Source organism: Chaetodon auriga, chromosome 10, assembly GCF_051107435.1.
Source record: "Chaetodon auriga isolate fChaAug3 chromosome 10, fChaAug3.hap1, whole genome shotgun sequence".
NCBI classification, from domain to species: Eukaryota; Metazoa; Chordata; class Actinopteri; order Chaetodontiformes; family Chaetodontidae; genus Chaetodon; species Chaetodon auriga.
The window spans coordinates 25,532,899-25,547,515 of NC_135083.1; the positions used below are offsets into that span (position 1 = coordinate 25,532,899).

Below are 14,617 nucleotides of genomic sequence, written 5' to 3' on the forward strand. Positions count from 1 at the left end.
AGCTGTTGCCTCGCTTTGTTTGGCTGTTAATTCAGCTTTGTGTGCTGGAGTTTACTTTTATTTACTACAACATCACTGGTACCAAAAGCTACTGAATTATATTAACTGCACCTACAACTATGCAACGGTGTTTTACTCATGTAATGTGTCTAAATGTTCAGCCAACTTGTTTACCAAGCCCAACATTGATGGCGGTAAAGCTGCCGTGAGTCCACTTGATGCACACTGAGAGTGCTCTGTGTGCTATAGCACGTTTGGTCTACAGTAACCAATCATTGACCACAGGAGAATGAATTAAACCCTGCTAAGCTTCACATCCATAGAAATCCAATAGCACCTCCAAGTGGTCAAACCGGTACATAACAAGCTGTACATTGAAAGGTGAGGTGTACAGCACAAGAGGAGTGAATCAGTTTTTATACTTACTGAATGGAAACAATGTTCATCATGACCTCCTTATGCAGCAACAACTTATTCACTGTGCTCCAGCTGTAAGGCTTGAATATATGGAATTTACTCTGAGTGTACATTCATACAGGACAGAGAAACCATCAAACCATTTCAGATCTATCACTGTCTGGCGTTGCTTTTGCATCTCCTTCATATAGATCTCATCACTGAATGATGCCGAGGAATAAAGGAATATACAGGTTTCAGGAGCTAGCTCATAATATTAACCCCAACCACAAACTCTTCTCTCTGTTGAGGTGAGGGAGGAATCACTGCTGCCGGTTTCATTTTTCTGAAACTCGCTACTAGTTACATTGCTTCACTGTTTCATTCTTCTGAAATGTGCATTTAACATTGAAAATCAGAATTGAACATACTGGTCATTGTTCCACCATTCATGTTTAGTCTGTTTTATATATTTCTATTTTATTTGACCTCTTTGGGTCTAGGTTCTTTTCTGTTCTATTCATAGATTCCTCCTTATCATATTTATGTATTTGTTCGATATGTTCTAAGAAATTCCCTACATGTTGCACTTTGTATGATTATGTATGTGACAATAAACCTTGACTTGCCTCTCATATATTACATGTTTAGCCTGCTATGATATAGCCAAGAACAGTAACATTGTATACTCTGAAAGAAGAGAGCATTTGGGATATTGAGGGATTTATTTTTGCAATATACAAACAAATAGAAACAGTTATAAAACTATCATAGTTCCAGGAGAAATACATGTAAGTTAGTTACAGGTGGTACGTGGATATTTGTAACAGTAAACAAATCAGCGATTAGTGATTAGTATTAGCATTTTGATGCTCTTGGCTTGTTGCTTAATACGCTGTAGCTGCTAGTTGAAGTATTCAATGTGGTCCCCAAACTTTTCTGAAAGAGTTCAAAACATACTGACCAACCACACAACACATGGCTGTTACTACAGAAACGCAGAAATCTAGTGCGTTTAAAGGAACAGGACCGAGGCTCTCAGCTGGCTCTCATCTCTGTCTACACTACCTTATCACCATGTAAACTTTTCCTTTAGGCCTTGCTTTTGTCTGTGCTGTCTTGCTCTGCACTTTCCCCTCCACTGCCGAATCGCCGGTTCAGCTCTGATGTCAACACTGAGCAGCATGATTTCTGTCAAAGAAAAGAAAACAAGATTTAGAGTCCATAGCCATGCTAGCAGCTTAGAGCTTAGAGCTAAATACTAATGTCAGCATGCCAATATGCTTATTTGTAGCAGCTATAATGTTTATCATTTTCACAATCTTAGTTTAGCGTGGTAGCATGTAAACATGTGCTACTAAGTGCTAAACACAAAGTGCAGTAGAGGATGATGGGATGTGGTATTTGGTCATAAACCAAAGTGTTGGACAAATAAAAAGTTTGACCTTATGGTGGCACTATAGGAGAGGTCAGGGGATCACCTCAGTTATTACAACTCAATAGTTGAGATATTTTGTTAAAAGCCATGAATGTCGACCTGTTGGTGGCACCAGTGGGGCTCACCAAAGTCGCTATAGTTGATCCTGAACATGAACATAAATGTCGAAATTTCATGACAATTCATGTAATGCTTGCATTGCCATCCCTGAGAAACAACAGTTACTGATTCTGACACTCCTCCCTACCTTGCCATCCTTAGCTTGGTTGCGGGCCCTGGACAGGAGCTCGAGCAGCGCCAGCAAGAGGCCGACACCCAGTCCCAGGCCCAGGAGGAGGAAGAGGCCCCGCAGGTCATGGGGGTGAAGGGCCTCAGTGGTTTGGGCCCCGTTGGCATCCACACAGCTGCTGGCCCACCACTTGTCCCGCAAGTATGCCAGCTCGCCAGACTCACTGAGCTGGAGGATGGCTATGGTTAGGTTTTTGACCAGCGGGGAACCTGGTGAAGCAAAGGGAGGTGTTGTGATAGAGGAAGAAAGCTGTTGAAAGTCCCAAAACCATGAGCATACTCCTGCGGTTGTAACAGTCTCCATTATTCTGGTTTCTGCCTCTCCATCAAATTTTTGAACATGGCTGCAGGGATTCGTTCCCATTCGGCTACAGGAGTGTTAGTGTGGTCCGACACTGATGTTAGGTGACAAGGTCTGGCTCACAGCTGGCTCTGGTTCATCCAGTTATAGGTGTGAATGGGATTGAGACCTCGTTATTATTGAAATATTGGGTGCATTTTAATACAGCAATTTATGTGGCCATTTGCATACTAACATTATTGTGATCACTGATTCTGTTTACTGGGTAGATGATAAAAATTTGCATTAATTAAGAAAATAACATTAATGCTATTTGTATATATCTCTGACTTCATTGTGCCCTCCATTTTTTTATGTTAGTGTGGGTTGATTTGTTATAAAAACATCATAAACTCATTGTTGTGCAACCAAAACAAAATCTTGCAATGTCGTAATTAAAACTAAGACAAATGTGGATAAATTCACAGGGTATAAATGAAATACGAGCATAACACATTTCTCATTTAGACGTGAGGCAGAAGTGCAAATGGGCGTAAGAGAGGACACTTTCATTCTGTTGCTGCACACATATAAATTGACTCAGGTCGTTGTGTGAGGAATCAAAGAGAGCTTGACAGAGAAGTTCAAACCCTGTTTTGACAGGGATGCCAAAGAGCTGTAAAGGAGGGGTTTCAGGCTCTGTTGGTACTTTGTTTGAAGCATATGGATGCCCTTGAAATGTCAACTTCAAGCCAGATGAAAAGGCTGAAAGCAGCACGTAATGTGATCGTGTCATTTTCCCCCCAAAATAAAGGAAACTCATGCCATTAGGCTGACTTGAAAAATGCATTAATCACTTCAGTATTATACAAGTTTTAACATATGAGCCTTAATTGATGAACAATCCAAAACATGTCACAATTTCACTGCGGAGTGATTCGTGTGAAGTGACATGCAAAAATAACATGCCTTCCCAGAGTAGAGAAAACAGGTCGAGTGACTGACCCTGAGGTGCTGCGATTGAGTAGGCTCTCATGGAAATGACTTCCTGTGAACGGGTCAATTTACAGTAGCGAGCCACTGCCAAGTCCAGGGACACTGCTTCACCAATGAAGGCGAAGTTTCCCTCCTGGGCACGGCGAACACCCTCCTCCATGCTGGACACAAAGCTCTTCTTACGCTCCATGTGCTGGTAGATACGGCGGTATACGGGGTTGTTGGAATTCTGGGAAAGAAAAAAAAAGAATGATTAAAAAATCATCTCATGTGCTCGATGATTTCTGAGTGTGCAAGATATCAGGAGCACAGTCATAAGAGGCTATCTCAGAAGTTGAACGTGCCTTAAAGAAATGCATGGTGGATCCAGCTTTGAGTGTGCCATAATCGATCATATCCTGGTTAGCGAGGTCCTCAAAGCCCTTAATGGACACATGTTTGCTGTTGGAGTGCAACGAGGAGGTTAAGTTGCCGAAGTAGCAGGCCAGCAGCAATACAGCAAACAACCACCAGATGGCGCTGACCAGCCGTCCAGACAGGGCTTTAGGGTGAGGGCCAGCACCTGAAAGCGCAAAGTCAGTGGTCAGCTAAAATGAATATTCATCTTATGAGTTCATACTCAGTTTTAAATACTGAAGACGGAATTTACTACTGAATTTTGTATGATGTTCTTAGTGTTCTGTTTTACATTATGACCGCTCTGACACAACAATCAGATTGAAGGAGGTAATGCATGATGCATCAAGTTTATTAAAGCATCACAACACTTAAATGTGTTCATCATTGAATTTTGATTTTTTTTGCGTTTAAAAATGGTTGTCATCCAATCATTCTGAAAAAATCAAAACAAAGTCCTTTCTCTAAAATTACGCAAATATCAAAAAATTAAAAAATTGCAGTTATTTGACATGTAGAGAAACAATTCCTTTGAAAGTCTGCAATTTCATTGAATCTGTACAACTTAATACAGATAATGCACGTGTTCTATAATACAACCTGATACTATAGGACTGTAAATCCTAAATACAGAGGGTAGAATGATGATTATACTTCATACCTTCTCTGTTTCATATATGACACAAACGTTGAGTTTTTATTCACCTCAATCCACCACACTGACTATTTCCATCAGTTACATATTTCCTTTATGAACAAGAATTGAATGTGTCAGTGTGGCTTTTGGGTTTTGCACAGTGTGTTGTGAAACAAAGCCGTTGTAACACAGTGTACAGTAATAAGGTTGCAGTGCAGCATACAGAAAGAGCCAGCCAGCAGCAGAGTGTGTTTCTGTGCCTGTGGTTCAGTTTAAAGGACTGCTGTGTTACCTTGCAGGGTAAGAGCTCCTGTGATGTACCAGAAGCTGTGCAGTAACGTGAAGCTGTGTTCCTCCGTGTCTGGCTCAGCCCATTCAGTGGGGCTGATCCTGGAGACAAATGAAAGGCCTTATTACCAGCAATAATGAACCTGAACTTGCGGCAGCAAGATTCATATGTATATGTCTGTTTGGTGAAATATAACTCATGTTGGTGGTGTTATAGGAAGGAAATCTAATAAAATAGGAGCCTCTGCCCGGGCCACACAATCTTCTACATTTGATGTTATAATAAAAAAGTTCTAATAATAAAATTATTCAAGATGTGGAGACAGAGCTAAACTTCTAGACAAAAAAGAACACAAAACAATGGCTGCATTGGTCAGTCTTGTATTTCATCATGTGTAGAAGTTGCATGGAGCCATTTGTCTTGTTTTTTTAATAGAAAAAAGAAAAAAAGCTGATTTCAGGGCCATCATTTTAACTGCAATCATCACAAGGACAGTGGCTATAGACTGTTACAGTATGGGAGGAGTAAAGATTACTTTTGTTTCTTGGAGAGGCAGATGCATTTACGACTTTTCCACACCTGGATAAATTGCAATTGTATTTCAATCTGTCTTGAATGCTTCTTGGACACATTCATGCTTCACATTTTTGAGATCAGATAGCTCTTTGTTATTGTTTTGCATTTCTTTGTGGTCTTTTGAATGCCTTTCTGACAAGAAGTGTAAAGAGTCGAATGAGGTCTGGTCCAGGGTCCCTGGCCTGCACGCAGTTTAGTAATCCATGAGCCTAAGAAGATAACTACCTGTCACCCTTTGACTGACAGTATGGCCACCAGGGGTTTACGTTGGTTAAGTTGCTTTGAGTTGAGCAACATGTTTCCATGTGTGATCCAAATGCGGTTCCATCTGCAGAATGTATTCAAGAGCAGCTGTACAAGTAGGCAACTAATTAAGAGAAAACAGTGAACTATCAAAACCAGTGAATGGTCTTTTTTTGGGGGGTTCAGGTCGATTCAGTTATGTAGCAATAATTAATACTGTCAAAGACTGCAGGTGAGAGATTGACTGTCTGACTGAATAAATGTTTAAATGCACTGAGGAAAAAGAGTTGTCTCATCAGGTAAAAAGTGAATAGCTTCCAACAGGTTGTTTGGATTTGATGTCACATCAGTCTTTTGTTGTGGCACGAACTACAGATGGAGGGAAGTGTCATATTTAAAGACAACAACAAATATCAAAAACACCCCTCTAGAACTATCTTGTGTAATTTGTCTATATTTTTAGATCGTAAACTCTTCCTCTTGGCCTTATAATAAACAGTTCTGAGGATGAAACAATGGATGAAGTCAACAGTGTGTGAGGACACTTACCTGCCCACCAGGAATATGCAGACACCCGTTAGCAGGAATGCAATGAGGATACCAACCCACATGTCAGTGGAGAAGGGTGACAGCAGGCTGAAGGTGCTTTCTTCAGAGGCCAAGTCTTTGCGAAGAATGAAGCCAATGCCTGTCTGCATGAAGGGGGTGGTCATATCCACAACCTGCTCTCTTACTGCAGTGAGGGTCAGCGGGGCCAAAGCTAGGTCAGCCTCCTGATATATCATGCAGAAAACACACATAATAATGTGATGGCACAGTGCAAGGTGCAGAGCAACATGGATTTTTGAAGATGCAAATCACTTATGTTAGACAGCAGCTGATACGGTGTCATTTCAGTCTCTTTATGTTTTTATATTTGCTGCTAAATACTGTATACAGTATGTTGTATACAGTATGCCCCAAGAATGCAGTTCGGATAAATGTGTCAGGACAAATGTTTTTTTGAAAAGTATGCGATGAAATTACATCCCGAGCTAAGCGAAATTTTACTGTCACAGAAATACAGAAACAAAAGCTTTTAGCAATTGAACTGTAAAATAAATGGAAACAGATGCTAAACTGATCACCAAACTGTCCAATATTATATGAATTATTAAGTTATGTTGAAATTGATCATGATTTAAGTGCAAAATAATAAAAACAATCCATACTGAAATAATTGAACTAATAATTAAAACTCAGCTCATTATGGTAAAATGGCTTACCCCTCTGATGACCTCGCCAATCATGCCGTTCCAGTTGCCGCTGGCATCCATGGCTCCGTAGCGGTTGTCTTTCACCAGGTGCAGTTTGTACTTGAATCCTAGCTTCTTGGAGAGCTGAGAGATCAGATCGATGCAGTAGCCCTCCAGCTCAGAGCCTCTGCTCATGGTGTATGGGTCTTCCTGAGGAAACAAAACAAGCAACCACACTGTGATGGAGACTGTGAGGGATCATTGTGGCAGAACTGGGCTGAAGCAACAGTCAAGTTGATAAAATGTTTTTAAGATGAAGAGGATATATATATATATATATTTAAAAAGAACAAATTATTTGAAAAATCCAACTGCAGCTTTTGGGTGGAAATCCTAATTGAATTTTGGTGATTTTCTGTGCAATGCTTTGAGTTATTCTTGCCTGTAATTTGAGTCATGATGATATCATTATCTTGAAACAAGTGAGACAATATCCCTATACAGTATGATTATTTCTAGACTTAGACTTAGATTTAGACTTTACTTTATTGATCCCAATTGGGAAATTCTTTTGTTGAAGCAGCAGGTTAAACATACACATAAACATAAAATAGTACAGTAAAGAAGAATAAGGATGAGAATAAAACAGAATGTTATAAAAATATAACTAAATATATAAAGTATATAAAATATGACTCTTAAAAATATAACAAAGTATAAAGTTATATATGTTTTACAATATACAATACATATTCTATACAGTAATATATTAATATAACTAAATACATAAACAAAGAATAACAGTCAGACTTAACCAACGCCAACTCCCAATTACATTCTGTTTTTGACTAAAAAACTAAAAAAAACTACGGTGTAGCCATCTTCTCATGGCTCCTTCAGGGTAATGCGCCATGTCACAAAGCTCAAATCATCTCAAACATGACATGACATGACATGACATGACAATGAGTTCACTGTACTCAAATGGCCTCCACCGCCACCAGATCTCAGTCCACTAGAGCACCTCTGGGATGTGGCGGAACGGCATATTCATCTCTTGGATGTGCAGCTGACAAATGTGCTGAAACTGCATGATGCAATGATGTCAATATAGAGCACAGTCTCTGAGGAATGTTCCCAGCCCCTTATTGAATCTATGTCACAAGGAATTAAAGCAGCTCTGAAGGCAAAAGTGGATCCCACCCAGTAATAGCAAGGTGCGCATGATAAAGTGGCTGGTAAGTGTAAATAATAAATAGTATATAAATAAATAACAACAATTGTAGGTATCCTGGGGATGGAGTGTTATCACTACGATGTGCAGATCGGCAAGGTGAGGGTAAGAAGATGCTCCCAAGCTGCTGGTTCTGGGGCAAACAGTCCTGTAGTGCCTCCCAGGGGGGAGGAGAGTGAACAATCTGTGGCCAGGGTGAGCAAGAGGTGTGCCTGATGGTGCTGCACCCCCTCTACAAACACCACCTGTGCTGGACAGCCTCAATGGTGAGGAGGTCAAGTACCACTGATGTGTTGGTTAGTTTTCACCACATATTAGTTCTTTCTGGTACGAGACAGAGCTTTTTCCATACCATGTGTGCAATAACTCAATGTATATTATTTCTTCTAAATGTAGTAGTAATAGTAGTAGTAGTATTCTTTTATTCATTTTACTTTTATTCTTATTACTTGATGTAGAATATTGCACAACAGGTATATTTTATTATATATGGCTGGTATTTATTGTTGCAGATTATACATAGTTTACATACTCACATTTGTATATTTCATATTGTTTCTTATTTATGGCTGATTTAAATTGTTGTATAGTGTACATCTTTTTCCATAAGGTCTCTAAGGCATTCTTATTTCCTTTTCTATTTTTATTACAGTTGGGAGCAACTATAACTGACTCAGTTCCTTGTCTGGGATCAAGTATTCTGATTCTGATTCTGATTCTGATATTGATATGCAGTTGGTAAGGATGCTCTCAATGGAGCAGCTGGAGAGGAGCCACGACCAGCCTCTGGACACACTTGATAGTGGTGGAGGTGAGTGCAATAGAGCAAATGTCATTTGGGCTCTAGCATGATGGAGAGACAGCTGTTTGAGATGTCAGTCAAGACCTCAGTCAGGCATATGAAGAAGGTTCACAACATGCATTTCTTTTCTTTTTTCAAATAATAATGTAAATCCAAAAATATGTGAATTTAAAAGTATTTTCAGTTTTCATCCAAACCATATTTGGATGTTGTTACATTTATATACAGACTGCTAAACTTCTCAAATTCACAAAGTGCTTGTTATGCATGAACTTCACTGCATTTGTGTGTGGCTGTTTTGAGATTTCCTGCTGCTGCTGATTCACAATGCATTTTTTTTCTATGGTTAATTACCTGTAGCCAATCAGATGTCTCCATCCTTTTCAGCCAATCAGTGTAGTGGAGGGTGTGATTTAATGTGATCACAACTGTGCAGGAATTAGAGCACTAAGAAAGAACAAAGGTCAAACAGCTGCCCAGCATCTGACAGCTGCTCACAGGGAAATGAAATCCCATCCTGTTGTGCCTGATTAAATATGTTTGAATGATTGCTAGCTATCTGGTGATTCTAAATTGTCAATTAGCAGCACTGGAATGCTAATATACCGAGCAGTGATTTTAATTTCTAATTTCTAACTTTTTAAAAAAAAAAATCACTAACCACGGGCCCATAAAGCAGAGGCAGTCGCCATTCATTGACACCAGTATGGTCAAAATCCCATCTCTTACTTGGCCGGTCCTACCCCTGCCCCTGCCCCATTATTCAGCAACAAGTGGGAGGAGGAGAGGTGGCTGGCCATGGCCACTGTCAGGCAGAGGAGCAGACAGAGGAGCAGGCCTGTGACGAGGAAGCCAAGGAACAGTGAGCAGGCAGGGAGTGTATGGGGTAGCATGCAGCGAAACAGGGACTCAGGGAGGGTGCAGGGAGGCAGTGTGCGTGCCATGCAATGATGACAATGATGAATGATGGTTAATTCAATTAAAGACAATGATATTTTGTGGATAGACTCTTTAGCATAGAAATCAAAATCAAAATACATTCATGAATCCTCCTGTGTACATTCATTGATATGGAGCCTCATCTGATTCTGTGTTTCATGCATTAATCCTGCTCAGTGCAGCACATACATTGGTGGGGAGACAGTGAGGGGCTGGTGATCTGCAGGGAGCACAGCCTTGATGGCTGCCTCCTGGCTGTCCCTATCAAAGTGGACATAGAATATGTTAAGCTCATCACAGATGGAGGCCTTGCCTGTTGGGGGGTTGGTGTTGGTGGGTTTGTAGTCTGTGATGGTTTGGATGCCTGGCCACATGCTTCTGGCAAGTGGTAATGTAGTCATGCATAGTGAAAGTAAAATCATTTGGTGGTGTGCCTCCATGGAGAAAATTTTAAGAAAAAAGACACTACTTTCCTAATAATCTGACTAAAAACACAAAGAGAAACCACATGGCTGTAAATGCATGGATGCCCGTGTTTTACAATGACTGAAATGTTTTACTCAAAACCACATATGGTAACATATAACAAGGTCACAGCAAATTGACAACATAGACAAAATATCCATATAATCTTAGTGTGTCCTGTGTGTTCTAAAAGATTTACAATGGATTCCATTTATCACGTCATCACTAGACTTACACCGATGACAGAGAAAGCATTGACATGCTTTCATTCAAATGAGGGGGCACAGTGAATGAAGTAGGTTGGCACTGCCCCCTGGTGCCTTCCCATGGAGCTGACGTGTCTTGTGGCTGCGCTTTGCCCCATCCTTGGATGAACTGTTGGCCTGCACATCACCTGCTCTGAAAGTGGTGTCTTGAACCTACAGCATGAGGCAGACCTCTCAGTTCATCCACAGTTTTGGATGAAAAAAAATACACGTGTGCAAATTAGTATAGCAGGTGACACTTGTGTAGACAAAAAGCTGTGCTGTGAGTGGATTTGTAAGGTGTGCGCTTTGCGTTTCTAACCAGATTAAAAAGCATATTCTCAACGACGTGATTGTCTGACTGCTCGTGTTTCTTGACCTTTTGGGGTTCTCTTATCTTGAATCATGTCAGCACTTTCATTGATCTAACCAATTAACTTGGTCAGTATAAATTTATTACTAAACTTTTAATGAACTAGTGCAATTCTTTTACAAAATGTTGTTCGAACCAAGATAACTGCTTCACAGCTGCACAGGGCAGGCACCACCTCGGCATTCAAGTCTAGAGAAAAGGCAAAAAGAAGGAAAAAAGCAATACCTTTATAGTAGTGATGGATAACTCCTTGGCATCTAGAATGGAAAAAAAAAAAAACAAAAAACACACACACCACAATAAATTTTGGATTTTGTAATGAAACAACTCAACATAATCAAGCATGAATATCAGTACAAAGATGAGAGGATTAGTCCAAGTCAGTTCTTTGGCTGATTAGTGTTTTTGTTTCATGTCTACAAGCTTATGTGTAGATCGGCCTCTGAAAGCCTAATGAAGCATTCTTCTCTCAGCCACTGCAATAAATAAACCAGACAGCAACTGGAGGACAATGATGCTGTTGTTACTGGTTGTTTTTCAGGAGACCTGGAAAAAGGATTGCAGCATACTGAGTAGACAGTTGGAAGGTACAATGAGAGGAATAACTGTGGCCCCATGGGGGGTTGGGGGTGGGACCTGTAACCCCTGGCTCCACCATGTAACCAAAGCAGGGGATGAGCCCCCCAATCCATTCCCTAACATTACCCATGACACTCAGAGTTGTTTTCTTTTTGCTAGAACTGTCTCCAATGGCATTCCCAGCGTGTCCAGCAGGCCCTAACATGCCCTGCCAGGGTTGGTCAAAAGGGGGGGAGGGGGGATAAGCGGAGGTGCCAGGGGTGCAAATTCTTAATAATTGCATGCGATAACAAAAGTGGGCCTGGTGCTGTCATATAAAGCCCATGACACTCCATCAGCCTCCTCTAGAGAAGATGGCAGGACCTGCATTTTGCGGAGATGCCTGTCAGTTCACCGCTTGCCTGCAGAGTCTTTCCCCCACACGGTTAATTGATTTATCACAGTGCTTTCTGGACCACAGCAAGGCGGTAGCCCCTCCACTGGTGAGAAATGGGATTCTGCCACAGTCGATGGTACCCCCTCTGTGCTTTGATATGACTCCAGCAGTCCAGCAGGGCCAGTGGGGAAAGAGTCAAATGTGAGGAATGATTTGGGAGCGTGACCCCGTCTCATAGGTCAGCCAGAGCCTGCTGGCTCAGTGCTGGACTTAAACTCTGCAGACAGTTTGCAGAGGCAGGGCTGCTCTGGAGGAGTTATTGATCTCATTGGCTGAGTGAGCCCTAAATGGACAGAGCCATACAGCACCAGAGCTTATCAGAATGTAAGATGATTAACTGGCAAAAATGTTTGAGGAAAAAAAATTGGTAAATTTAATTAAAAATTAAAATATAAAGCATAAGTGTGCCAGCAAAATGCTAATGGGACCCAAAAGAAGTCTGATTACATTCTTGTAAACAATGTTTTTATTTTTATTTTTTAGTCTTTTTGACTGTTTTGATAATACAGAAAATGTTCCAATGTGGGCTGCAGCCAAACACAAAAAACGTGACTTGTAGCCTGGCTCACAGGCTCTTCACTTCAGGTTTGGAATAGCTGACTGGACACCTCCTTCCTCTCGAAAATATACTTCTTTCACGAATATAACCCTACCCTATCACCAGATAACACAGCTGATATTGGATAATTCTGTGAAACCCTGTATAAGCTGGACAATACTTTGTAAGGTGTAATGTAAATGTTGACTTGGTTAAGGTTATCATAAAGATTGCAATAACGTTTCAAGACAAGCAAAAAGTAATTGCAATTCTTTGACAGGACACAAACTGAAAATCATGAAAATTGGAAGCGCTACAGGCCCATCCACCACCTCACCCTCCACACCCATACTTTACACTCCACCACATAAAAGACATTCTACTTCCTGCACTGGCACTGAACATTGGCACCAGCCATAATCAGGCAGTGCAGAACTGTCCAATGTGAATATAATTCCAAAGGATATAATAATCAATCCCACCTCCTGAACTACCAACCACAGGTACAAAGCCAGCAACAATGCTTTTGCCACCATGCAGATTAAAATCACTGTTTTTGAGTGTGATGACAACTGTGCCACAGCGCAAAAGGTTAAATTTCAGACAGTGGTACAATGATTGCGGTTTAAAAAAGAAAAAGCATTTTCTCTCCCTATCTGTTATTTTTTTAAAAACTTATTTGGGATTGATTCATTTTCATCTTGAATCTACTGCCAGAGTCCTACAGACAGATTGACAAATTTTGGAGCAAGCTGTTTGTCTTTTCCTTGCAGTACAAACTCACTTTTCTCACAATTCTGTACAGTAGGGAAAAGGGGAACAGGCATTGCCCATTGAGGTTGAACTCACAGGAGCAGTTCTACTTGCAAGAACAAAAATTACCAACCCCCAAAATAAATGAATAAATAAAGGTACCACATAGCAAGCCATTTTCTTTCAATGCCTTTCTGACCACTCTGAGGCAGACAGTTAAAATGTGAGTCAAAAATAATATCTGACATGTCTTTAGCAAAGACAACACTGAAGACTGCAGTAAAAGAACTGGTGATTAACCCTGAAAGCGGGCAGATGAGGGAAGAGCAATCAAGTTGTGACATGTGGAGCAACTGAAACTCATGTGCAACTGGTTAGGTTTTCATCAATACACTACCAGTACAGCAGGTAGTGTCACAGAAACAAAGACTGTGTTCTGCGACAAAAGCATGAATCATGACAACTGTAAATGTGTTGTGTTTATCCAAATGAACCATGTTCCACCATGTGCTGCAGTGCCAGGTTGTATGTACTATTCTTACCTGCAGTGATTATCCATGCAGTCAGGGCTGCTACACAGAAGACCAAAGCCATGCAGCCTTTCATGTTGCCACAACCCTGAAAATGATGTTGCTTACTACATTTTCAATCAATCAATCTTTAGCAATTTCAGATATCATCAAACAAAGAGTATATAATATTTACAACAATTTCAGGAATGTTTGATTAAGTTTGATATTTTATTCAGTGATAAAAAATACTTTGCAGATAATAAAAAAAACAATTGTGTAAAATCTGTCATGCTGTGCTATATAACAAAAGTTCCCTTACCTCAGTTATGTCAGGTGCAGTGGAAATTGAAACTTATGTACGAGGGACAGCTCCAGGAAAATGTGTAAGAAATTCACAAGTCTTCCAAGTGGATGGTGGGAAGGGTTGTGTGCAGAACAATGCAGTGGGGGTTTATATGGGTGAGTACAAGGAGGGAGGAGATAGGACCTCAGAGGGAGAAGAAACTCATGATTGTTTGGCAGAGGTTTTGGCAGAACAGAGCCTGAGGAGAGATGATATCAAATTACTGGAGCCAGATGCGTTCTAGTGCAGAATCAACAAACCAACAAATATGCTCAGGCTCATATTGATGTATATTTGGAGGCAAACCATGTTTACCAACCGACTACTGTCTAGATTGAAGTGTAGTGAACAGCTGACACATTTGTTTTTGTAAGATTATATAACTATTAGAAAGAGTTGGGGTGATAGGTGGGGGGAGTTGTGATGTATTGGAGGTCAAGCGAGTCAGAGGAAGAAATTTTGTTTTGGAACACATTTTCTCTCTGAGGGTCTCCTTAACATAAACAGGATGGAGGATAGTAGATCATAAAACCCCAGAGCAATTCTGTTAAGACACCTGCAACCCAACAAACTCATAAATTACATATCTACAGTAATTCGTAGTCGATATCCACAAACATTGGT

General features: G+C 40.6%; 1 protein-coding gene across 1 annotated transcript; it reads right to left on the reverse strand.

The window, feature by feature from the left end:
* Positions 1 to 1,102: 1,102 nt before the first annotated feature.
* On the reverse strand, positions 1,103 to 14,182 carry LOC143327406 (putative glutamate receptor). The gene is made up of 10 exons (XM_076741710.1): positions 13,970 to 14,182; positions 13,681 to 13,756; positions 11,058 to 11,089; positions 6,805 to 6,984; positions 6,089 to 6,312; positions 4,724 to 4,821; positions 3,743 to 3,960; positions 3,408 to 3,627; positions 2,082 to 2,332; positions 1,103 to 1,587 (listed from the first exon to the last, which is right to left on the reverse strand). The coding sequence occupies exons 2-10, from the start codon at positions 13,742 to 13,744 to the stop codon at positions 1,489 to 1,491; spliced, it is 1,386 nt and encodes a 461-aa protein (XP_076597825.1). The 5' UTR covers positions 13,745 to 13,756; positions 13,970 to 14,182; the 3' UTR covers positions 1,103 to 1,488.
* Positions 14,183 to 14,617: the final 435 nt, after the last annotated feature.